This window comes from Canis aureus, chromosome 38, assembly GCF_053574225.1.
Source record: "Canis aureus isolate CA01 chromosome 38, VMU_Caureus_v.1.0, whole genome shotgun sequence".
NCBI lineage: Eukaryota > Metazoa > Chordata > Mammalia > Carnivora > Canidae > Canis > Canis aureus.
The window spans coordinates 21,568,166-21,594,716 of record NC_135648.1 but is presented as its reverse complement, the minus strand read 5'-3'; the positions used below and the strand labels follow the sequence as shown (position 1 = coordinate 21,594,716).

General features: G+C 43.6%; 1 protein-coding gene across 3 annotated transcripts; it reads left to right on the top strand.

Moving 5' to 3' along the window:
* Positions 1 to 7,501: 7,501 nt before the first annotated feature.
* LOC144307462 (uncharacterized) lies at positions 7,502 to 25,613 on the top strand. Of its 3 annotated transcripts, none has more exons than XM_077887316.1 (6): positions 7,502 to 7,597; positions 21,939 to 22,199; positions 24,104 to 24,152; positions 24,442 to 24,548; positions 24,986 to 25,038; positions 25,309 to 25,613. In XM_077887316.1, exons 2-6 carry the CDS (start codon positions 22,115 to 22,117, stop codon positions 25,465 to 25,467), a joined length of 453 nt encoding a protein of 150 aa, XP_077743442.1. In that variant the 5' UTR covers positions 7,502 to 7,597; positions 21,939 to 22,114; the 3' UTR covers positions 25,468 to 25,613. The 3 variants fall into 3 exon arrangements, with proteins under 3 accessions (XP_077743442.1, XP_077743444.1, XP_077743443.1); XM_077887318.1 differs by lacking the exon at positions 7,502 to 7,597 and adding an exon at positions 9,645 to 10,011; XM_077887317.1 differs by lacking the exon at positions 7,502 to 7,597 and adding an exon at positions 21,210 to 21,352.
* The last annotated feature ends 938 nt before the right edge of the window (positions 25,614 to 26,551 follow it).

The window sequence follows — 26,551 nt, the reverse complement described above, 5'->3', positions numbered from 1 at the left end:
TGGAGCTAGTTTTTTTGCTAGCTAGTTTTCACCAAGGACTTGATGAATTTGGGGCTGTGGGGTGGAAGGAGAGTTGGAGAACACAGACACAGTTCTGGGGTAGGCGGGTGACACCAGGAGGAACTAGGCATGGCAAGGGTGAGGGGCGTGATTTTGGAGCAGGTGCCCCTATAGTTTGCTAGAGCTGCTGTAACAACTTATCAGAGATTGGGTGGCTTCACAGAAATGTATTTTCTCATGATTCTGGAGGCCAGTAGTCTAAGATTAAGGTATGGGCAGGGTTGGTTTTTTGCTGAGGTCTCTTTCCTTGACTTGCAGAAATGGATGCCCTCTCTCTTCCATGTGTGTCTGTGTCTTGATTTCTGCTTCTTATGAATCATATTGGTTTAGGGCCACCATAAAGATCCCATTTTTAACATAATCACCTCTTTAAAGGCCCTATCTCTAAATACAGTCACATTCTGAGGTACTAGAGGTTAAGACCTCAACATAAGAGTTTTGGGGAAGACAATTCAGTTCATTACAGTGTTCAAAGACAGCAGGACCGTCAGTCTGTTATGTGGAGCAGGAAGTGGTGGGGCTCAGTGCTTAGTTATACCGGCCTGATTAGCTCTTGCCATGAAGCCATCTCTATGGCCATCCTACCTCCTAAACAGAAGGTGGGCTTTCTCACCTTGAGTGAGGATGGAGGGTGGTGGAGAGGAGCACCTTCCCCTGCCTGTGACCTTGATCCAGGCTTCTGGGACACTCTGAACCGGGGCAGGAGAGGTCAGCTCCGCTGTCACATTTACCAACACATCCTAACCCTGGAGTAAAGGCAGAGAACCAGGGTTCAGGGCAGCTTTGCTCTGACTCGTCAGAGTTCTGGCAATGTCTTAATTGCAGCCATGGGCTCTACTTTCCATCTCAGAAGCCCAAGCAGCAAAGTTGGAGTCTAGAGCTCAGTTGAGCTCTGCCTTGGGCTCTAAAACTGTTTAAAAGAATATCAAAGGGACTTAGGGAACAGCCTGGACCCTTGAAACCCTGACCCCAAGGGCATTAAAAACTCTCACATTTACCCACTTGACAGTTCTCTTTGACCTTTCATTAGGGAGGGACGTCTACCCCCAGGAGGACAGCATGAGCCAGAGGAGGTTAGATGTTGAGATAATTCGTTTTGACATTATGCTCTGTCATGGTTTGCCCGTAATTGCCCGACCGCTAGGTACCTTAGATTTGCTATCTGCCGAAGGCCCTACATACCTTGTTGAGTTTTAAGGAGGATTAAATACACAAAATGTGGTATGTGGAAGTACTTGAAAAACTGTAACGTATCATCAGACTGAACATCTTCACTATAAAAGCCTTGCACTGGGAGGCTTCTTCTTGCCATCAGGGCAACCCGGCTTACATGGCAGATGAGGACGCTGCGGCAGAGAGGCAGAGCGATGGGCCCAAGAGCCTGTGGTTCCTTTAGTGCCAGAGCTCGAGTCAGGACCCCAGCCTCCTAACTCCCAGTCCAGGGATCTTCCTGCCACAGAATTCTCATTATTGTTACTCAACTGTTGAAATGAACATAGCTGGAACCCCTCCCTCTCTGCCCATCTTCCAGGCCAGTCCTCACTTGCCCTTGGCTTCTGTTGATTGTGAGTAGAGGGTTTGCTTGGCTCGGACTGGAAGGCAAGCTGGTTAGTCTGTGCAGCTGTGGTCACCTGCCCCTGACCCAATCAGTGATATCCCAGATTGCCTGCGTGGAAATGCAGAATCTGGCTGGGTTTTGAAAAGTTTGACACAGGCTAGAGACAGGAGTGTGGAGACGTTTGTCAGAACGAATGGGTTCTGTTCTCTCTGGAAAGAACAGGAAACCCATCTGTCCTGGTTGCAGATTACCGGACCTCCCATGTTGGAACCAAATATCGCTGTGGATGATTTGGGAACAAGAGCTCTTGGGAGCCCCTGGTGGCTCAGTCAGTTAAGCGTCAAACTCTTGATCTCAGGGTTGTGAGTTCAAGCCTTGTGTTGGGCTTCATGCTGGGCTTGGAGCCTACTTAAGAAAAAAAAGCCCTTGGATGTGTGCATCCAAGGATGTGTTGGTGTGTGTTTGTGTGTGTCCTTTAAGAAAAGAGAGTATTTGGGATGAAATGGTACCAAGTGGGCAAAACCAGGATAGAGTATGGGCAATGATCCCGTCCTTCAGCATGGGGAGAGGGTCTTTGGGAAGAAAGAGAGATCCTCAGGCATGTGGATTAGGGGCTGGTTGGATGCAGAGCCTTTGTCTGTTTCCAGAACATTTGAAAGCTCTTGGTGTGACACCGTCCAATCACCTTCTCGATTCTAGAGCTTCAGCTTCAGAAGATAAATTAATAATAAGAGGACGGTTTCTCAGTGCTCTGTGGAAGTCAGCCTTATCAGGGTTCCAGAGACTGTGTCAGTATAAGACACAAGCCGCTGCTCTCCTTCATACTCAGCAGGCTCCTGACTGCAGTGGAGCCAGCAATCCGGGATGCATTAGTTTTCTCTGAATCTAGTTTCCTTGTCTGTACCATGAAGAGGGTGGATTGGGTAACAATAACAAGGAGCAGTTTTGAGGGCACAGACTATGTGCCAGGCTCTGAGCTAAGGACTTTGGGAACATTAGCTCATTCTACCCTTACACCAATCCTATCTGGCAGGTATTATTTTAAAGCCCACTTTACAGATGAGATAACTGAGGCACAGAGAGTGTAAGCAACTTGCAAAGGTGCTGTAATCAGCATCCAAACCCAGGTTTGCCTGAACTTTAAAGTTGATGATCTGTACTGGGTGATCTCAAAGGTCTGACATTCGAGAATTTCTTCCTGGAAGAGAAAGACTAAGAGAGAGGATGGGGAGGGAGGAGGAGAGGGTAAAAGGGGGAGAGAAAATAATTTTCTTTGTGATGGAAAATTTGAAGCATTTTAATTGTAAGAAGAGAGAAGGGTGTGTGCAGGGTGGCGGGTGGTGGTGAGGAGCTGTGTGATGAGAAATCTTGTTATTGCTTCTTTTTTGCAAATATTTTCTATTTTGCCTTCAAGGAGCCTCTCAGCAAGGATCATTACTGCACTGCTGATAGGTGCAAAAATCCCCCTCATGCACCCTTCTGCTAGTTACGCCTGACCCAGATGTTGAATTCTGAAAACTAAAAGTTTAAGGTGTTTTGTTTTGTTTTTGCTTATTGTTGGAAGAGAGTTCCTGACACAAAGGCTTGCTTTTCCCGGTGGCTTGATCTGCTTTTGGTTTGGCAAAGCCTCTTGTTTTCATGCAACTGGAAAAAAGAAGAATCCAGCGTCTCCAGCATCTCGCCTGTCAAGAATTCAGATAGTGTGAGTCATTTCCAAAACCATTGTCAATCCTATTCTGGGAAAGTGCCTTTCAGACCAGAAATTATTGCAGTGCTCCCTGCAGAGGACACAGGCACTGGGGAAGCTTCTCACTTGAATACTGCCTGTGTGCGCGGGTGCGCTTGTCCCTGTGTCTGCAAGCAGGAAGAGCAGTTTGTGCCTTGGGCTTGCCAGAGAGCAGGGCTGCATACTGACAGCAGCAGCGTCTGTGCTTGTTACTGAGCCCGGGCTTTGAAAGCACTCAAAGAAGAATTTGGAGTCCAATCCTGCCACTTAGGTGGAGGGCGATATTGGGGTTTTGGATCATCAGATTCCACTGCTGTAGAAAAGGAAAAATGATTTCCTTGTAGGATGACGTGAGGATTACATGAGACCATCCTCAGGAGGAGTGCTCTCTGTGTGCCACCCAGCCCAGTGCTAGACACCCAGTTAGCACTTAATACCCGTGCCCCGGCTAAGCCGCAAGGACCAGGGCAGGTGTTGGGCATCGACGAGTGCCCGCTCTATGGCATCCACTCTTCTAAGTGCTTTATCCTCACTCATGAAGTTCTCTCAACAACCTCAAGAGAAAAATAGTCCCAGAGGGGTTAAAGGAATTTGTTCAAGGTCATACAGTTGGAACTGGGCCTGAACCCAAAGAATCCTCTGTAAGTCTGTGATCTTTTACAACTCTCCCTGCCGTCTGGAGTCTGTACATAGGTCACAGTACGTATTAACTCACTGAACTATGTCGTGGAGACCACCCATCCTTTTGGGTCTTTTAATGGTTCAGGAAAGCTATCAGGATTTCTGCCTGCTGTCATTTCTTCCTGTGTGATCAGGGGCTCGACCATTTAAAGGCTAGGAAATGAAAAGCAAATGAAGGGTAGGAAATGAAAATATTCTCTGACCCTTAGTTTCTTTATCTGTTGAATGGGTTTGTTAGGAAGATTAATAAAAGCATATGTGAAAATGCATAATGTACAGTGAGTGTGCAGTAAATACCTGATTAAAATATTGTTATAAGGGGAAGAGCAATTATACTTAGGCAATTGTGACAGAAATCTGGTGCCTTTTCTTATTATCTCTGTGGGTTTTCGTTTTCAGACTTCTAGTGCCACAAGTCTCACCCGACAGTGTTTATCCCCTTCATCTTTTCCTGCCTGTACCGGCACTGCTGGACTCTGAACCAGGCCCATCCTGGAACTTCTGCAAGTGCCCTCAGGGTAGGATTTAGGCTGTGGCTGAATAGAAAAAGGCAGAACTTTAACCTTGGGATCTTTGTAAAGTGAGTTGGTCTCTATTCCTAAAAACTCTTGTCTTGTTCCTAGTCCATTAAATGCCTTGGAAATCCACTGGAGAAAAACACACACTAAAGATTTGGTTAATGCCGAGATACTTGTCTGATCGTCCTTTCTGGGTTAACAGGCTTCTCATCGGAAAGTCTCCAAACGGAGCCTCATTTCCAAAGTCCTGGCAAACACCATTTGCTTACTTGCACAAAAATCAGGACACCTACACTGAACTTTTTCAGAGATAAGAAATCCAAGGCTCTGGGAGAGTTTTCCTCCCAAAGGGCAGGAAGCCAGTACAGGAGGGTCTTCCACATCTAACTTTCACATGGGTGTGTTCACTGGGGTGGTGGTGGCAGGAAATGACAATGCCTTGGGATGGAGTGGGAATGGACACTGGGAAAGCAGTGGTGAGCTTAGATTTGTTCTGGAGATAGAACTCACAGGCCTTGATACCGAATTGAAGAGGGATGAAGGAAAGGAGAGATCCAGAACAATTCCTGGAATCTGTCCCACAGGCACACTTAGACTTGTGCGAGATGCTGTTGAGTCCAAGTTATTTATCCATCACCCGTTGTTTGTGATGGGAAATCTTAGAAATAAGGGTCAGGAAAACTAGCTATATGATTATGGTATATCTATACGATGGAACACTGTGGCACCATCACAAAATAATGAGAATTCTTATTTTATAATAATAAAAAGTGTGTAACATTATGTGTAGTGTGCTACCATTTGTCTAAGGTAAAAGGGGGGGAATGTTTATAGTCCCATTTACTTACTTTTTAGCCCAACAATATTTACTAGAGGTTCTTCTTTGGAGCTTTCTCATTATTTTGTGATGGTTCCACAATGTTCCATTGTATAGATATACCATAATCATGTAGCTAACCCTCCTGACCCCTACTAAAAAAATAACATTATGTGTAGTGTGCTACTATTTGTCTAAGATAAAAGGGGGAGAATATAGTCCCATTTACTTAATTGCATTCCTCTCTCGAGGCTCTAGAGGAAAATCTGTTTCTGTGCCTTTTCCAGCTTCTAGACGCTGCTACATGGTTGGGTTGTGGCCCCTTCCTCCATCTTCAAAGCCAGGAAGGTTGCATGTCTCTGATCTCTCTTCCATAGCCTCATCCCCCATGACCACAGTGGAGAAAAGTTACCTTTTAAGCACTGGTGTGATTAGATTCAGCTCCCTCACTCCCAGGTAATCTAGGGTAATCTCCCCTTCTCAAGGTCCTTCATTCCATCCAGTTTAGCCATGTAATTCACATAGTCACAGATTCCAGGGTTTAAAACATGGACATCTTTGGGGGCCACTATTCTCCCTACCACAATTACTGATTCAAAAAAAATTTTTAATGCAAAAAAATAAATTAATGATTCCTCAACTTTTGGTATGAGCGATGGGTGGGGAGGAATAATGATGGTGTTACTTACTGAATAAGAGATCAGGGAAGCAGACATAGATAGGTTGGAGGAGGTGGAGAATCAAGGTCTGTTTTGGAAAAACTCTTTTGAATTTTTGATCCTGGTAGACCTTCCACGGGTGATACTAGATTGACCCTTGAGTTTGTGGATCTTGTGCTCTCATAAGACTTGCTGAGGCCGAAGACATAAATTTGGGAGCTGTCAGCATATAGAAAGTGGTTAAAGCCATGAAATTGGCTGAGGACACCCAGGGAGAAAATGGGGATGGAGAGGGAGAGAACCTGTAAGTCTGTGATCTTTTACAACTCTCCCTGCCGTTGTGCTGTGCTCTGAAGCCCACAAGTGGGTGAGGAGGAAGGATGAGAAGAAGAAGCTGGGAAGGAGCCTGGTGATGATGCAGGAAAACCACAGTACCTCCTCCCAGAGACCTCTCAGCCACCTGGATCGAAAGAAGCACCACCCCACACTCTTTTTCTCTAACATGCTCCCTTACCCACTTTGCAGGGATGAGCACAAACTGTGATTCTCTTATTCTGCGTTTATTGCCTGTGTCCCCACTCTTGTCGGCTCCCTGAGAGCAGACCTCTGGTAGTCTGGATCATTGCCGTATCTCCAGCACCTAGCCCAGTGCCTGACTCAGGGTAGGCATTCAAATATTTGTTAAATGAATGAGTGAAGGAAAACAAACAAACTTAATCCTTCTACTCCCCATTCCATAATAATAAAGATGGCTCTAAAATCTAAAAGTTAAAGAAGAAAACAACACAGATCTTTTAATCCTTCAGTGACCATTCCCCATAGGTAAGGTTTCATAGGAGTTGTCTACAAAAGTATACTTTTAAAATGTACCAGGAAGATACTTCTGTTCCACCTGGTGGCACCTTGCTTGGAATTCCACCATTTGTCCACTTACGCCCTAGAGTAAGGCATTATCCTCTTGGCATAGTGCCTAGTACCTGGCAACCTCTCAATAAATCTTAGCTTTTTATTTGGGCCTTAAAAATGCAAATATCCCTGGGAAAGATGACTCATGGAGTCATTAACTCCTTAGTATAAATTAGTTTCTCAGAAGGAATAGATTTTTTTTTTTTTAATTTTTAGTAATCTCTACACCCAATGTGGGGCTCAAACTCACCACCCTGAGATCAGGAGTCACATGGTCTTCCAGCTGAGACAGCCAGATGCCTGGTCTCAGCAGGAATAAAGAAGGAGTGGGCAGGAGTGGAGATGTGGAAAGGGAGAGAGAGAGTGTGTCCAAAAAAAATGCTAGGGAATCTAAAGCAAATCTCAAGTTGTGGTTTTGCTGAGGCCCACACCTGCACAGTACAAAGATTGCTCTACAAGCTGCATCAGCCACTGGTTTCTGATTTCGGGGGGTGAGGGGTGTTGTGAGTCTCCCTCTGAGCCCAGCCAGGCAGTGGAGGAAATGAAGAGGCTCTTAAGGGAGGGGCAAGGGAGAGAGGATGGGGCAGGGCGGGGAGCAGCCACTGTGAGAGCAGCTGCCTCTTCAAGAGGGAAGGCTCTTCCCGCTGTTGACGCTGTTCCTCCAGAAGTCAGGTAAGTGGTTCTGTGGAGAGCTAAGAGTTTGTTTTCATTTTCTTTCCTACTGGTCTGGAATCTGGCACACTCGTTGTAGAGTGGACACTCTGTGGCTTAAAAGGATTAGAGCAAGGCATCCCTCTTTCTTTAAACTGCTCCCTAGAGTGCTGTACATATACCCTCAATCCCCTAATCGGATGCATGAGCTGACAGCGTGTATGCAGATAATGGAGAGGAAGCCTGTCCTCATGGTTGGGGTGCCGCTAAAGGCTTATACTAAAAGGACTGAGCTGCAGGTTTAGTGCTTTATGGTTAGCAGTTTGGGAACCTACCGGCAAATGTGGATTGTTGGGATAGACATATGTGTCTGTGTGTCCTTGATCCCAAACTAGACAGTGAACACCTTGAGGGCAGGAGCTGTGCTCTAGTCTAGACTTTTTGATCCTCCAAAACCCAGCACACAGGTTGGCACATGGGGATTTGTCTGCACCTGCACAGCCCAATACAGTGAATACCTAAAGTGTGGCTAGTCCGAGTTGAGATGTGTTGCAGGTGTAAAATACTGAACTCAAGGACTTGATAGGAAAAGAGAACCAAAAATATCCCAATAGTTTTTATATCAGTACATGTTGAAATGACCATTTTTTGGATATATTGGGTTAACTAAAATATATTATTAAGATTAATGTCATCTGTTTCTTTTTGCTTTTCAAAATGTGGCTACTGCAATATTTGAATTTCACTTACGGCTTGTGTTACATTTCTCCTGGGCATCTCTGATCTCTACTGCCCTGACTTTTGTCCTCCCCCTTCTCTCTTTCCTCAACTTTCTGATCAGACCACAGATGCCCTTAGTCCTGGCATATGAAGGCCTTAGAATGTTTTATTGGCCAGAGTAAGATCTCCTGTGTATTTTATCCTTGTTGAATTACTGATTACACCTTAGCAAATGCATTGCTCATACCATGTAGTCTATAACCATTATCCTTTGTTCTAGGATAAAGGAATTCAGATGACAGCAAGTAGGAGGAGGACTTTTATTAAGCACCAGCTTCACAAATATTTTCTCCTTTACATTTATTTTCATGATAGCTTTACAGGGTAGGCATTATTTACTTTTTCAGATAAAGAAACTGAGGCTCAGAGAGCTCTGATAACTTGTTGAAGATTGTCTGCCTAGTAAGAGACTTAGGGTCAGGATTTGAGACCTGATGTGCCTCGCTCAGAAGGAAAGTCCCCCTCCCCCCCAAGTACTAGCATGTGGCTTCATTTTTGCATAGTTGAAATAGAGCCCACGGCGGAGTGGGGGGGACCTACTCATTTGTAGGTCCTATTATGCCGGCACATGAAAGGAGGTCATTAGGGAGACCCTGGATGATTTATTCTTTATCACTGATTTCTAGATTGGGCAAGAAACAAGCCCTGGGCCGGTTCTCATTACCCCTGGGAACATTCTAGTCCTGGCACGGCCCCTATGAAACTAAGTGGCCTAGGATGCTTTCCACCTCTGAAAACAAAGAGGACCTTTACTGTTTGTGATTCCAAACCTGCTGGCTGGGGAAACCAAATGAGGTTGTTCTTGTTGCCTAATCCCTAACGGGTTACACCTAGAGTTGAGATATTTTTTTCTAAATTGAGAATTATTATTATTTTTCACACTGTGAGAACCTGTTATTTCCTTATGTTGAGATGTCTGTTGATGTGCTAGAAACCAAATTCCAGATAAGGGAGTCCATGTTGTTGGGTGGGCAGGAAAGCTCAAGTTCATTTTCGAGGATGGAGGGCTTTTATTTTTAAGATTTTATTTATTTATTCATGAGAGAGAGAGAGGCAGAGACACAGGCAGAGGGAGAAGCAGGCTCCATGCAGGGAGCCCGATGTGGGACTCAATCTTGGGTCTCCAGGGCTGAAGGCAGCGCTAAACCACTGAGCCACCCGGGCTGCCGGGATGAGGGGGCTTTTGAGGACCTTCATGTAACTGGTATTTTCCAGAGCCATTTCGTATGTCCTGCTGCATGCCTTGGAAATTTCAATCTGGTATTGTTGCTAATGATTAGAAATCCTCATTATCTATTTAGCAGATGGAGAAGAATGCCAAGGCTCTTCATAAGCCTGCTTGTTAATCCTCCTTGAAAAGCCGTTTTATAAGAGTGACATCAAAGCTGGGGTGCCTCGAGGAGCACTCTCTTGAGGACTCTGACAGCCTGTCCCCTGGCTGAATCTGAATGTAAAGAGCAAGCAAAGTCCCGAGGCTCTTCTGGCTGCAGCTCCGATGAGTCTACTGCAGGGAGTTAAGCTTCCTAAGCTTCCTGAGCTTCCTAGGTCCCCAGCTCAGGCCTCACCTCTTTACCCAATGCGCGCTGATTGCTGCGGACAAGGCCTGTGAAGATGGATTTTCCAGATGGGTTGCCATTTCTTGTCCTCAATCTCTGGTGGGTAAATCAAAGTGTCTTGCAGTAGTTACTCCTTCCAAATGGATTTTAGGGTGAATCATGATTTTTATCTATCCAACTTGGCAGAGCCATACATTAATTCGCTGTCAGTTTTTGAGGCCTTGATGTTAAAAGAAATGGGTCAGGGAATAGACCTTTAATCTAAATCCCTTCAAAATTTGGTTCTGGGCTCAAAGGCCTGGCGGGAACAGGGGCAGACAGAATTGTTAGAGAGGTTTTGAAAAGCTGTTTCTTTTTGGTTGTTATTGATTTCTTCATGGATTGAATTTTATGAGATCATGGTCTGTATGATATGGAGCATTTGGCAGTATTTTAAAGTTGTGTTTCTATTTACATATACACGTTGTGACATTTTTGGTTGGCCTGTTTTTATCGACTTCTGTCTTGTATCATTTCCCTTACATTCTGGCGATGAGTTCTCTCAGCTTTTATTTATTTGAAAATATATTTATTTTATCCTCACGTTTGAGGAATATTATCACCTGATACAGAATGTTTTCTACCGAAGTGTAATTAATATACCGTTATTTTAGCTTCAAGTGCACAACATAATGATCCAACAATTCTATCCATTTCTTTTTTTTTTTAAAGATTTTATTTATTTATGCATGATAGTCACAGAGAGAGAGAGAGAGAGAGGCAGAGACACAGGCAGAGGGAGAAGCAGGCTCCATGCACCGGGAGCCTGACGTGGGATTCGATCCCGGGTCTCCAGGATCGCGCCCTGGGCCAAAGGCAGGCACCAAACCGCTGCGCCACCCAGGGATCCCTCTATCCATTTCTCAATGCTAAACAGTCACTATCTGTCAGCAAACAATATTATTACAATCTCATTGACTATATTTCCTATGCTGTACTTTTCATCTCTGAGACTTATTTATTTTGTAACTGGAATGCTTGTACCTCTTAATCCCCTTCACCTATTTCACCCATCCCTCTGCCCATCTCCTCTTTGGCAACCCCTAGTTTGTTCTCTGTATTTAAGAATGTGTATTTTTATTTATTTAAGAATATGTATTTTCCTTTTGTTTTGTTTTTGTCTCTTTTTTCCTTGTTCATTTGTTTTGTGTCTTAAATTCCACACAGGAGTGAAATCATATGATATTTGCCTTTCTCTGTGTGATTTATTTTACTTACCTTTATACTCTCTGGGTCCATCCATGTTGTTGCAAATGACAAGATGTCATTTCTTATGGCTGAGCAATATTCCACTGGATTTATATACTACCTCTTCTTTATCCACTCATCTGTGGATGGACACTTGGGTTGCTTCCATATCTTTGCTATTGTAAATCCTGCAATAAACATAGGGGTGCATATATCTTTTCCATATACTGTTTTCATTTCCTTTGAGTGAATACCCAGTAGTGGAATTATTGAAACATATGATATTTCTATTTTTAACTTTTTGAGGAAATGCCATGCTGTTTTCCACAGTGGCTGCATCAGTTTGCATTCCCACCAATAGTGCACGGGGTTCCCTTTTCTCCACATCCTCGCCAATATTTGTTATTTCTTGTCTTTTTGAGTCTAGCCATTCTGACAGGTGTGAGATGATATCTCATTGTGGTTTTGATTCACATTTCTCTGATAATGAGTGATATTAAGCATCTTCAGTTGGCTTTCTGTTTTTTTTGGGAAAATGTTAAGATCCTCTGCCCATTTTCCATCAGATTCTTTTTCTTTCTTTCTTTCTTTCTTTCTTTCTTTCTTTCTTTCTTTCTTTCTTTCTTTCTCTTTTTCTTTTCTCTTGGGTTGTATAAGTTCTTTATATATTTTAGATGTTAACTCCTTATCAGATATGTCATTTATAAATATCTCCCATTCAAAAGATTGTCTTTGCTGTGCAAAAGCTCTTAATTTTGGTGTAGTCCCAATAGTTTATTTTTGTTCTTGTTTCCCTTGCCTGAAGAGATGTATCTAGAAAAACATTCCTACAGCTGATGTCAAAAAAATTATTGTCTATGTTTTCTGCTAGGAGTTTTATGGTGTCAGGTCTCACATTTAGACCTTTCATCCCATCTTGAGTTTATTTTGGTGTCTGGTGTAAGAAAGTAGCCCAGTTTCGTTCTTTTGCACGTGGCTGTTCAGTTTTCCCATCACCACTTGTTGAAGAGGCTTTTCCCCATTGTATATTCTTGCCTCCTTTGTCATAGATTAACTGGCCATGCAAGCACTGGTTGATTCCTGGACTCTGTGTTCTGTTGTATGGTCTACTATAGTGCAGTATTGTACTGTTTTGATGACGACAACTTTATAGCATATCTTCAAGTTTGGAACTGTGATGCCTCCAGCTTCATTCTTCTTTCTCAAGATCACTTTGGCGATTCAGGGTTTTGAAACCCCATTTCTTTCTTATGTATTCTTATTAGCAGGAAGTTCTTGTCGTTCAATACATTCTGTGATTACTAACTAATCAAGAGTCCTTGCTCAAAATGTGTAGTTGTAAATAAAAGGAGGAAAACATTACATGTGAACAAAAGCCCTGTTAAGCTACTTCTGGAAAATAAGCTCTTTTGAAGATCTTTCAACATGTCAACAATGGAGATCATCAAGATATATGTTACCTTCAAATTGATTTTTTTCTGTGAAATTCCATAAGAAAAGAAACTGTAGGGCAAGCTAACCTTGCAAACAGCCACTTTGATGGGAAGAAAAAGACAATGATGTTGTTCTGCTTTGCTAAAGCTTGTTATCTATATCCCCCTAGAAGACCACAACCTTCAGGAAAAAGGGGCTATATCTGAAAAAAACCAAAACCAAAACAAAACAAAACAAAAAAACAAACCCAAAGGAAAAATGACAAGGGTTACTATTAATGTGGCTGTTAGGACATGTCATTATCCCAGGGAACACGGTGGCATTTCAGAAACTGCTGAGTGAAATTTGTCTGTGCTTCTAACTGGGTCGAAAGCCCTCCAAGGCAGGGAGCACACAGTAGGCACTCAATAGATGCTGAATAAACAGGATGTGGTGAGGAGCCAGCCCTTTGCAGATTTGCCATTCTTGGTCCTCTTGCCAGCTCCTAAAGCTGCTGGAAGGGCTCTACATCCTCGAAAACAGGAGTGTGTTTTGTGATGTGCGATGTACTGTTCTTCATGCAGTGGGGTGAAGTGACATTCCTGTTTGGATGCAAGTCTTGAAATCCTGATGAGCAGACTTGGCAGTGCTGCCCTGGGGTACACTGGGGTACTCTGGGCAAGGGTGGAGATGAGAGAGGGAAGGGGATGGGAAGTGGAAGGTGCACAGTTCTGGTGAGGGTGGTGGTTGGTGCTTTCCCTGTGGCTGATGTCTCTGGGCGTGATTGGTAGGCTTCTAAGGGACAAGGTTGGGTGCTCCTCCTCCTTCTGGGCCATCCAGCAAGTCTTTAGTGATACAAAGAAAAAAAGACCAAGGAAAACAGGCTGGCAAGTCTGGCAGGGGACAGAGGAGCAGGTCGCTCTGGAGGGTAGGGGGCCGGAGGATCTAGGACTCCAAGGGGCTGGCCTTACTCCAGGCAGCAGATTCTTTCTGAGTCGCCAGCCAGTGAGGCTCTTCTGGCTCTTTCACTGCGTCCTTCTTACTTTATGACACATATTTATTTAACATCTACTCTGAGGGCAGCTTTGAATTTCAAAATAGCTAAATATAAAGTGACTCCATGAAGCTCAGGCACTGGGTGCACCAGATTAGGGTGACATTTACTGAAATGTGTTTTAAAATAGGATCTCAGGAACATGGAGATAGTCTAACCCTTGCTCATCACATATCAAAATAGATTCATGGGAAAAAAAAGATAGATTCATGGGGGAAAAAAAACAACCAACAACCCAGGTTCATTACAAAGCTGCTTCACTGACCTACATTAAAAGTAGGGGTTACTAGAAAGAGGTCAGAGTGGCAAGATAAATTCTGGGCTTTGTCAGAGGCAAGAAGGGGAGATGCTCTGTAAACAGAAGCGAAAACCCAGGGGTTGTAGACAGAAGTTTGGCCGTCATGAGAAATTTTTTTTCCCTCCAGTTGCTGGGTTCACAGGCAGCTTCAACTAAGCCAAGGTTGTTTTTTTTTCAATTCTGTTCGCCTTTGAACACCTCTTTTTAAAATATTTTATTTATTTATTCATGAGAGACACAGAGAGGCAGAGGCACAGGCAGAGGGAGAAGCAGACTCTCTGTGGGGAGCCTGATGCACGATTCGATCCCAGGATCCTGGGATCACGCCCTGAACCAAAGGCAGACGCTCACCCACTGAGCCACCCAGGTGTCCCTCCTCTGAACACTTCTTGTTAAAAATTATCTTCACTTTCCAATCTTCTGTTATGTCAGAACTGGCCTCTTAGAGTTCTCAGCTCAGGCCTCTCACACTGGCTAGCCCTCATCCAGATTACCCTATGCTGACTCCCCCTTCATCTCCAGCCTGATGCCGGGAGGCCAGCCGTCTCTCCAACCTACCCTCCCTCATTCTCATTTTTCTCCTCTCGTCTTTCTCACTCTCTTTTAACACAGTAAATAGTCACTGCAGAAAAATCAGAAAACACGGAGAGTAAGTAAGAATATGAAACTCACCAGGAATTTCACCACCCTGAGATAATTATTACTAACATTTGAGTATTTAGCTTTCCGTGGTGTGGACATGGAAAGATGGCCATAATATATTGCCAACTGGGGAGAAGAGGATACACGTGTACACAGATACAGAAAACACACAAGTCCAGAGTATTTGTTTTAATGGAGCATATTTGACATTGTGTTGTGTTATCTGCCTTGTACTGACTTGACAATACAGTGTGAGCATCTTCCCTCGTCAAAAAATTTGTTTTCATAGATCACTTTATTGGCTAAATCTTATTTCACCATGTGGATGTCCTACAATCCACCATTTCTTGGTATCAAAGATGTTTCTCAACTGCTGCTGTTGTAAATGACTTGGCAGTCATAGTCCGACACCTAAATGCTTGCATACTAATAAAAAAAAATTCAAGGGATGCCAGGGTGACTGAGTCAGTTAAGCATCCAACTCTTGATTTCAGCTCAGGTCATGATCTCAGGGTTGTTGGATGGAGCCCTGCACCAGGAGGAAGCGTAGAACCTGCTTAAGATGCTTTCCCTCTGCCCCTCCCTCCTGTTCTCAATCTCTCTCTCTCTCTCTCTCTCACACACACACACAGACACACACACACACACACACACACACACACACACACACAATTCAACTGAATAAATCTGAAAGCCTAATTAGCTTTATTCATTAGTTTCTAAACTGGGCGTCATCCCATCTAGCAAGTAAAGGGGAGAGAGGGCTCCCTTTAAGGGAGCTACAGAGAGGGAAAGGGCTACAGAGAGGGAAAGATTTTCAAAAGCAGAACAAGAAAGTCATAAATAGAAAAAAGAATGATTTTAAGAGACGTCACTTTCGTTTGGGGACTAACGGGTATCAATAGGGAGATTAGTTGATCTTCCTTTGCGGGATGGAGAGAGCCTATGTGACAGATTGCCTTACTGGTCCTCACCAGAAGACTCCTGCCTGACCAGTTAAGAATAGATTTGGGGTGAGGTTGAAACTGCAGTCAGAGTAGGTATTAAGTCCTGGTTTGGTGACTTGGCCCAAGTAACACTGTTTTGGGTCTGTGATTTTCTTTTTTAACAATACACATCCTTGACTATTTCCTCAGGATAAATTCCTTTAAGTGAAAGGGCTGAGCCAAAGAAGTAGGGTCATCCGCAGGGCCTTTGGATACACACCACTGGATTTCCCTTCACAAAGATTCTAACAATTGTCTTCATGACAGAGTTTCCATCCCCAAGAACACTTGCTGAGACTGAGCCTTTTCCTTCTTTTTTGAAAAACCAAAAAAGGTTTTAAATTGTTTTAATTTAACTTCATTGATTATTACTGACAAAGAACTTCTTTTTAGATGTGTGCATCTGGCCCTTTGCATGGGTCTTTGTCCAGGCGTATTCTGAGCATGAGTTCAGTGGCAGAGACTGAGTAGTACCGCAGCGTGCAACGATGGACAAGACATAGCTGGTCTTAGGAGTAACAGTTAAAATAAGTTTCCTCTTCCCTTTCTCTAGTACTTTCTATTTTGGAGAAGTTGGCATCAAGGTCAAGAGAGTATGATTTCTTTAGATTCATATTTTGAAAACTTCATGCCATGTATTTGGGTTCTTTGCATTTTTTTCTAATTTTTCTTGCAATCCATCTGTTATGCTTGACAATGGGACTAAAGGTAAATTCACATTCTACTCACATTTCTGTGACAGATTCATATAACCAACGGTGTGCTCTTTCAATATTATTTTTTGGCCTTTTACCTTTTTCTCCCTCACATTTATTCAACAATTCAAATAGTTTAATTTCTTCTATAGGCAGCTTTTCATTTTCTGTTTATGAGTCAACCTTTTTTTCACTCCAATATCTTAGGAGAAGCAATATATGACCCCAATATTTTATTTTGGTATTTGTAACTTTAAAAAATAATATGCTGCAAGCTATGAAATTTAATAATTAATGCAGTTAATTTTTGTGTTGAAGAAATTTCCTTTAATGACCCATAAATAATAGCTGTGCTTTAATTAACAGTCCACCCTCTAATATAAGATAATTAAAATAATAATTAATACTAAAAATCAAAATACTAACATTAAAAAGAATAGAAATATTAAACATAGTAATTAAAATAATTATTTTATGGATACATAATGGTAAATGAACATTAACTACAAACATGACTTATGGCATAATGAAAATCTTGAAGACTATCTTTCGGAACTCTGAGCCACCATTCGGGCAGCCATATGAATTTTAATGCAAAATTTCAAAGTTACCCGATACAGCAATACAGAGGATTTTTTAAAAATTTAGCAATTGAAAAGCAGTTCCTTGTTGGGAAGCATTAGTTAATGTCGATGTCTTAAATCAACGAGCTCTTTATCAACTCATTCAGCTTCACGTTATGAAGCAAGTGAATGTCAACACTGTTAGAAAAAGTCTTTTTATTTCCATGTGTCAGAAACTTATCATTATAAATGGATTTTGCTAGATAAGACATTTTTTGTTATCTACCAGAAAATTAATAAGAATATAAACCACCTGGGGCGCCTGGGTGGCGCAGTCGGTTGAGTGGTGGATTCTTGGTTTTGGCTCAGGTCCTGATCTTGGGGACATGAGGTCAAACACTGCATCCAGCTCTGTGCTCAGTGCAGAGTCTGGGTGGGATTCTCTCTCCGCCTCCCTCTGCCCACCCCCCTCAAGTAAATAAATAAATCTTAAAAAAAAAAAAAAAGAATATAAATCACGTACCTTTGGAATCAGCAGTTAAATAAAAATGTGAAAAAATTCAAAATAACAATGATGTTTATAATGCATGTAGTCCTCTTAGATGCCATACCCTTGAGCAATAAACAACCTGATGCCCTAAACAACTGTCCCTCACCATTCTAGTCATTTACATGGCCCTTATAAGTAATGTAGGGCTCCCACGTGCCTAGAAACAAGCTGTGTAGGAAACACAAGAGAGGCTACTTGAGAGACCTGTGTTTGGATGCTGGTCATGCTGTTTGCTGTAACCTTGGGCAATTCGCTCACCGCTCCCTAGGAATCCTTAGTCACCCCATCTACAAATGAGGGTAAGTAATACCAGCCAAGAGGCTGACATTCTGATTTTCTTAGGAAGCCAATGTTAAGGCAATTGTTTGAGGCTTACGAATAAGCCACTGTGCAAACTGAAAGCCTAAAGATGGTCTTTAAAGCAACCTCCAACCAATAAATGGCCTCGTTACAAACCTCAAGAGCACATAGGGTTTCTATTCTGAGAAATGAAATTTTGCAAAAACAACCAGAAAAAAACATTTAAAGTCCCAGAAATGGTGAGAATATTTACTTCGGAGGAAGCCAGGAGGAAGTTTGCTTAAATATCTTCCTCCTCCCATCCCCTGTCCCCTCTGCTGACCCAGCAGAGCAGCACATCCGTGGCCAGCCTGGAGAAAAGGAATGTGTCCAATCTTCCAAACATTCATCAAGCATTTACTGCAGTCTCCTCTGTTCCAGGCACTGGCCTAACCTCCAGGCAGATAAAGCAAATCAGACGCGATGTCGGTCCATGCAGGGCTCCTGAAGTCTAGCTTGTGAACTGTCTTCACTGCACCCTGTTCTTCCAGGTTCTGTCCCTCCTTCCTTCATTCCACTGTCCCAAGTGACAGCTTCCCTCCACCCTCAGATGTCCAGCGTACCTTCTCTTTTCAATCATTTCAGATATTCATTGAGGGAAAAGTGACCGCATGTTCCAGCTGCCAGGCTTTGTTCGTAGCACCCTGCATGTCCATAGTCTCAGCACTGCCCAGTGATCCTCCCATTGTCCAGCACCAGCATAAATGCCACCTCCCCCTTGCTAGGCTTCCCTTATTACCCAAGTTGGACATAAATTGTCCATCTCTCTGATCCAATAGCCATTTGTTTGTACATCATTTAACACTGACCTCACACCTGTCTTTTCTTACAGCTATTGGAGTCAACGGATATCTTCCCTGGGGTGGGAGGGTGAGGTGAGCTGGGATAGCACTCTTTGAACCACGGCCATGTCCAGTTCCTCCCTAACTCTGCTCGGAATTAGCTTAAGTCCTTCTGTTAGTGGCACTCAGCCATCCTGAGTCCATGCATGGCTCTTATGGTGTATTTATTTAATATTTTTTGGTCTTTATTCTCTGTGCCCATTCCTTCCCCCTCAACCATCCTACTCCTGTCATTGCTTTATTAATAAAAGTGCAACCTCCCAATCTATGTAATAAACCTTATGGTTTGTGTCAGCTCAAATCACATTTGCTGTTGTTTTGGATTGAATTTGCCTATTGGCTAAGGGAATAAAATACGGCGTTGGAATTTCAGGCCCCAGCAGCCAGTGAGGAAGGGTTTGGGGCAGGGCAGGTGACCCTTGGAGTTTCAGTGGAAGGTGGTCAGCCGTGCAGCCTGCCATGTGCTTCTTCGCCCTCTCCAGGCTTCCTCGACTTCAGAACCTTGTTTCCTGCACCCTGGGCTCTAGCCGCTATGGCAGGGCCATCTGCACAACTGCCACCTTGCCAGCCAGGAGGCCCTGGAGAGCTTTCTCTTCCAAGAGATCCTGTCCTTGACATATAGTGCTATTTAAGAACAGCCATGTCTGTCTCTCCTGCATTTTGTGGTTTGTACCCCTTGCTGTGTTGAAATGGCCCTCTCCTGCTCTCTGGTGAAGAGACACCATGAGTCCCCAAACCAGAAGGTTTCAAACCTTTTGGTCTCAGGGCCCCTTTACACTCTTAAACATTATTAAGGAACCCAAAGAGCTATTGCTTATTCAGTTTATATCTTTTTATCTTTGCCATTTTAGAGACGAAAACCAAGAATATTTTTAACTATTTAATTTAATTTAAAAATAATACTAAAACCATTTTGTATTAATATAAATAACACAGTTTGATGAAAAATACCATGCTTTCCAAAATATGAAAAATGTAGTGAGAAGAGAGCCATTGATTTATATTTTTGCCAATCTCATTATTAATATCTGGGTTGATCAAAGGGAGCTAGATTCTCAGATCTGTTTGTGCATTCAGTCTGTTGCCACGTCACATGACATGTAGCCTTTGGAAAGCTCCAAAGTACACTTGAGTACAAAGGAGTCTGTATACTTGAGAAAGATTGAGAGTAAAAAAGGCGACTAGCATCTAGTACTATTATGGAAGTAGTTTTGACCTCATCAAACTTCTGAAAAGATCTCTGGAACCCCCAGGGAGTTCCTGGACCATGCTTTGAGAACTGCCTGCCACTTATACCATTGGTTTCTTGATGGCAAGGCCATCTTCTTTTCATCCTTAGAGGCTAGTTTTGTGGCAAACTATGGTTTTGACTCAGTAAACCTTGTTTGAAATACTTGGAAATATCTGCGCCAGTGAGAAGCATCCCCCCACCATGGCAGTAGCCCAGGGAAATAGTCCACTTATTTGGGTGACGCTACAGATGCTGACAGCATTTGGATTCCTTTGGAGGACAGCCTCTGGAGGCATTGACAGTTCTGTTGAACTGTCTCAGTGGTCTCAGGTCTCTGTTCTTTGAGGAGCATTTTGATTTTGGGGAACAGCCAAAGGCCATGTAGAGTTAAATCTGATTAATAATGTGGGTAGTCAATTGAGTAACACTACCTTTTGGATTTTTAAAAAGTAACACTGATTTCTTAAAATTTAGATTGCAAGTCTACTTTAATAACCATTCTCTAAATCTACACATATATTTATATGTGTGTGAAATGATGTTTGAGCATATTTAATAACTGTGCCATCATTTAAAGAGCAAAAATTGGAAGCCATTTCGATATCTACTAAGAGACCAGTTAAATAAATGGTGGAATAGAACACTCAGAAGCTGAAAAAAGAATGAGAAAGTTCTGTACCTGTTGATAAAAAATTAACTCCAAGATACATTAGGTGAAAAAGCAAGAGGCAAAACAATACATATAGTATGCTGTCTCCTGTAAGGAGAAAATTATTTTGCGTGTGTGTGTCTGTACGTCTGAGTGTGTCCATGTGTTTTCTTATGTATATACACAGGTGTACTCTAAACTGGAAATGCTGGTTGCCTCCAACGAGGGGAACAAGGTAACTGGGGTGAAGGATGGAAAAGCAGTTTTTCAAAAAAGCAGCTATCCTTTTGTAACTTTTAAATTCTAAGTGATGTGAATGCTACCTAACAAAACTAAAACTATAAATAATAAATAAACAAATAAATAACTTGTAGAAACCCCAAACTAAAAAGATGATGTCCTCTCCTCCCTCCAAAATTAAAAATAAAACAATTCCTAACATTTAGAAAGGCTAATATCCAAAAAAGAGTCCTTAGTATTCCTTGAGTAGTATGACTATTAGAAGAAATGTACAATGTGTAGAGGGAACACTAGAAGGAGACAATGACATGCATTTGTGAAAAGAACAAGTTATTTTTGTAGTGATGCCTTATTCTTGTCGCCCTTGCCCCGTTTCACAAATAGGGAAACTGAGTCCAGGCAGGCTAAGTGACTCATCCATGTCACCTGGGGCTCCTGGTTCTAACTCTTGCCTTGTTAGGGGATGTCCCATCTGCTCCTGCAGATCTTTCTGGGGAGGTTGGGGTAAGGGATGGGGAGACCCCTGAGGGGGTCAGATCCTCTTTTATTTGGTCTTAAATATAACCCGATCCTTGCCTCTCTGAACAAGGGCTGGAGGCCAAGGCAGGGGGTACGTGGCAGTGACGGCGCCTTGTGGGTCACATCTCCCTCACTCTACCCTGAGCCCAGGAAGGGCATCCTCCCCCAGGTGCCTCCAGGATACAACTCTCGGTGTGTGGTAGGCACAGCTCCCCTATTTCCAAAATTGGCATCACCCACTTTATCACCTACTTTGTCACACTTTATCCCATTATCACACAATCTGATTGATTCAGAGTGATTTTGGACTGTTTCAAATCAACCTCTCTTTCAAAGGATAAAGATCAATGCAGAGATTCTGTGGTGGAGGCTCACCACGACTCCGGTAGAGGGTGTGTGGCCCTGACCACAGGGGTGGGGGTACTACAACACGGTCTTTGGCTTTTGTTTGTTCATTTGGCAGATACATATGGAAGCTCTCCGGTGTGTAGGCACCGTTCACATGGGGGGGGGATGAAAACAGGTAAGTTTCTGTTCTTGCAGAGCTTATGTTCTCATGACAAGAGGCTGACAATAGTCAAAAAAACAAATAAATGATAGAGGTAAACTTATATACTAGTAGGTCAGAGGGTGATGTGACCAACAGAGGCACATCCAGGCCAGATGCTTGCAGAAGACTTACCTGAAGATGCTTTTCTTAAGAGAGAAATGTTCTTGCGATGTTTTTTGAGGACCTTCCCTGCAGCGATGAGATTCTAACATTCTCCCCACCCAACAGGCTTCCGTGGTAGGATAAGAAAGGTGGAGAAGAGGGATTTCAGTTTCCTGGGGCGCTGTGTCTGTTAGCTGCCGGTAAATACCTCTGAGAGACTCTGTTTCCAGCTAAAGAAGACCACCTGTCCTACAACTCTCAGGATTAGGCACAGGAACTGTCTGGGTGGACCCTCTGGCAAAATGAATTGGACCAACTGTAAGTTCCAGAACTCCAGAGCCAGTAGCAATGCTTTCCTGGATGACCCCACACCACTGCCCTGCTCTGGTAAGACCAGCTGGAAACCAACCCAAGGCCAAGTGGCTATGATTTACTATTAAATAATAGTCTGACCACGTAGTTCTCAATCCTGTGGAGTAGGTATTCTTACTATGTCCATTTCATGAAGAAAATGAGGCTCAGAGAGGTTAAGTGACTGTCCTGAGATCACACAGTTAGGAAGCACCCTGAGACCCAAGTCACTGGACCCTAAAGCCCAGGCTCTTTCATGACCATCCTTCATGCTTGTCCTTCTGACTCTCCTCTGCTTTCCCAGATATGTCCTTGCCTTCCTAAGCCTGGAGGGACACCCTCATACTGTCTGTCCTCCTCGTTATAAACAAGTGTGCCCCATCCCAGTCAGCCACCCCTCATTGGTACCCCAGGGTCCCCTCTCATTGCTCTGGGCTTATCTCCACTCTACTCCCCCACGCATCAAGCCCCATGACTTGGTTCCTCATCTTTGATGTTGATGCCATGGGCACTGGGAAGATCTTGTTTCCAAGGCCCCTCCCTACCCCTCACCCAGAAGGTGGTCAGGAGCTTGTCAAAGAGAAACTTAGTGAGGTCAGCTATCTTACTCAGAAGGGAGACTAAAGAAAGGCAGAGGGGAAGTGGACCATCAAGGTGCCTGACGCAATTCTATCTGGACTTTAGTGCCCCGAGAGGCTCTGATTCTTAGTGAGTCCACCCCTAGATGCTATAATCATCAGTGGGTATCAGATTCCCCTAGTGGTGCCGCGTGTTCCCTTACCCAACCTGAGCAACAATCTCTACATTTGGGTGTCTGAGAAGCCAGGTTCCCAGGCAGGTCTGGAGAGGTGCTACCTGCCATAGGGGCTGAATTGTACAGCTCCACTTTATGGGAGGAAGGAAGAGGGAGGGACCTGAGTGCAGACAGAGAGAGCTTTGGGTTTGGAGTCAAAAACATGGGCTCAAGGCTCCATCTCTTGGTGCAGGAGAAGAGTTTTCACAGTGTAGAGAATATCATCACCACCCCCACCAGTCTGGGCAAGCTCTCACACCTGCTACCCCTGCCCAGTAGTATCAGCCCAACTTTCCAGGGTCCTGAGCCCTTCAACCCCACCATATTTCCCTCTCTGGGTACCCCTCATCTGCATCATTCTAGTTATCTTTTTTCTGGATATCCTGTCATATCTAGTATCCCTTAACCCTTTGTAAGAAGCGGGGAAGTTGAGAGTGAAATGAACACACAAAGGCAGCAAAGTGTAGCATGTGTAAGCACACTATTTAAAGTCAGAGAGATGTAAAGTCCGAATTCTGCAACTTAACTATTTCTAGGATCTTGAGCAAGTCTGATTTCCTTCTGAGCTGGTTTCTTTACTAACAATTGTTCCCATCTCATTGTCTATTTATGAAATTAAATAAGATAATGAATGTGCCTGGCATATATTAAGTCCCCAATAAGTGGTAACTAATAATACCCATAGGATACCTATAGGATAATTAATATCCTATAGAGCTCGTTTCTGTGTGTGCCGTGAGTCCCTTTGCATTACTATGATGGATGACCATAGACTGGGTGGCTTATAAACAACAGAAATTTGTTTCTTATAGTTCTAGATGCTGGTAGATCCAAGATTAAGGCACTGGCACATTCAGTGTCTGGTGAGAGCCTAATTCCTGGTTCATAGAATGCCATTTTCTCCCTGTGTCTTCACATGGTGGAAGGGGGCAGGAGACTTGATGGGAGCCTCTTTTATCAGGGTACTAATCCTATTCATGAGGGTTCTGCCCTCATGATCTACTCACCTCCCAAAGGCCCTGTTTCCTAATACCATCACATTGGGGGTTACTATTTAACATATGAATTTTGGCAGGACACAAACATCCAATCAATAACATGTGTGTAATGATTACTCTCAGATTTCCTTTCCTTTTCCTTTCTGCAGAGAATTTCACTACCCTGAAGCCAGAGACTAAACCTGATGAACTCAGCAGGTAGGGAAGAGAAGGGCTGGACCCATGGGTGAAAAGTGTAGAGGACTGTGGAGAAGGGGTCTGCTTGGCCTGGATATGGGGATTAGTGTGAGTGGGACCATAGCTCTGGAGGTTGGGGCAGAGGAGAGAGGCTCAAAATGGAGGCAGGAAATAGTTGGGCACTGGAGACATGGAAGCCTAGAGATAGAAGAGCTCCCCAGGAGTAGAGAGGCCCCAGGGCAATTCTCTGGTCACCAAAGCTGGCCAAGGCAGCTAGAATGTCCTCATTTCTCTTGTTTGCTTCTCCCAGCTTAGGCACAGCAGCTACAGCCATTTCTGGCTCTGTTGGTGTTGTGGCTCTCATCTTGCTCCTGGTGGGTCTCTTGTCCATGACCCTGAAGAAATGGAGACATGAGAGTGAGTTGAACAAGCTGGCCCTGGAACTTAGGAGGTGGAGATGGGAGTATCTTTCCTAGGGCATAGCCTTGGGGGATGGGAGGAGTGGGTGAGCTATGACGTCTGTTCTCTAGAGCTGCCAGAGACTCTGCATAGAGCAACAGATTCATTTATGGTACAAATTCTTTATGCTGAAAGCCATATATAAGCAATCCGCTTTATAGCATCAACTAAAAGAAATATTGAAACCACATTACCTCATCTAAGTAATAATTCAAATTATGAAGTGTACCAGTAGTGCTCACTCTCCCATCTCATTCTGGACATTTAGCTTACTCTCAGTGGGTTCATTACAGTGATTTTTGCATTTCAAAGTTCAAGCTTAAGTCCAGCAATCAACAAAGTAAAGATGGTTACTATACCCACTCAAGCTGACTCTGAATTTTTAATTTTTCTAGGACTATTTAAGAAACAATTGAGGCACCAGACCAACTTTCTCCATAGAACTTCGGTAAGTAAATAGTCATTGTACCTAAGGGAGCTTCTCATCACCTCTGCTACTATCTCATGCTGTCTCCTATGTAGATCCCATACAGGAGATAATGGGGATGAGACCAAAAACAGCCCTAAAAGAAATGTTTTTGAAGTTAAGAGGGAAATCCAAGGTTTCCTTGGCAAAAAGCCACTATTCTACTTGCAGTCTTGCCAGGGGCCCAATATCTGTCTACAGAAATCTCAAGTGCCTAGATATCTGTCTCTAACTGGGGTTCTGTCTCTGAAGGAGCTTTCCTGCCATGCTGATGCCATATATTCGAATGTGATCAACCTGGCTTCCTGGAAAGAGGATGACTTCGCTGTCTATGCCAACGTGCCCCCTTTCAATCGCCCTAGGAAGACATCACCAGACCGAGTGGAATATGCCTCCATTGTATTCCACTGATGGGAAGCCAATGAGATGCTTCAGATGGAGAGTCAGACCTATGCCCCAGCTGGATCCTGAGCTGGCTTGTGCTTTAGATGGGTGGTGTGGGGGTGTGGGTGTGTCTATTTAGAAAAATGCATAAAACATATTCTAATGGTGGTAAATGGCTGGATATTTCTTCTGATTTATTGGAAACAAAGCACAGTTCTAATGGAAAGGAGTGGCATAGGAGAGACAAAGACACGCTGATCCAAGCCATCCCAGCCCCAGAAGCAGGTTCCTGAGACAGACTGGCCAAAAGAAGACTTTTTCCAGCTCTTGCCCCTCCTGAGGCTAGGGTTGAGGAGGAGGGCTCATACTACTCAGGGCTCAGCTTCTGGGTTGTGTCTCTCTTGCTCTACTTTGTCAAGAATTAATACCGTGCTCATGTCTGTGGAGATGTGAATGGCTGCCTACCTTGTGTGTCTGCCCAACAGAACTGTTGCCCAACAGAACTGCAAGTGTGAGGAGAAGAGGGGAGGGTCAGCAGAGACATGAGAAGTGTTTCTTACTGAGGGCACAAGGCCTGGTGAGCACCCACAGGCATGGAGGGCCCCCCGGGAAAGGAGTGTGGAAGGAGCGCCTGATACAAGTGGGCTACATGTCACCACTGGTCAGGGCCATCTCTGTGGGAACTTTGGAGGATGTCTGGAATTACCATTGAGTCTCCCCTTCTTTTCTTCACTTAAAAACATGTATTAAATCTCACCATGTTCTAGACTCTGGAAATCTAACTGTGACCCCAAGATACAAAACCTTGTCCTCATGGAGCTTACCTTCTAGGAGGGAGAAATAGTCAATGAACAAATGAACATACACACAGACTATCAGATGTTGGCATATTAATAAAGCAAGTCATGGAATGTAGGAAACAGAAGTGGAAGCGGGGTGTTATTTTGCATTGGATGATCAGGGGAGGCCTCACTATCACTTGACCTAAAGGAAGTGAGAGTAAATGGGGAACAACATTCTGGGCAGAAGGAACAGTAAATGCAAAGGCCCTGAGGTGGAAGTACACCTTACATAGTCAAAGAATAGCAGGGAGGTGAGAGTGTTTGGAGTA

Coding starts and splice junctions, on each gene's coding strand:
- LOC144307462 (XM_077887316.1), top strand. CDS start 22,115: ATGAATTGGACCAACTGTAAGTTCCAGAACTCCAGAGCCAGTAGCAAT. Junction 24,153..24,441: donor AAACCTGATGAACTCAGCAG/GTAGGGAAGAGA, acceptor TGCTTCTCCCAG/CTTAGGCACAGCAGCTACAG. Junction 24,549..24,985: donor GAAGAAATGGAGACATGAGA/GTGAGTTGAACA, acceptor TAATTTTTCTAG/GACTATTTAAGAAACAATTG.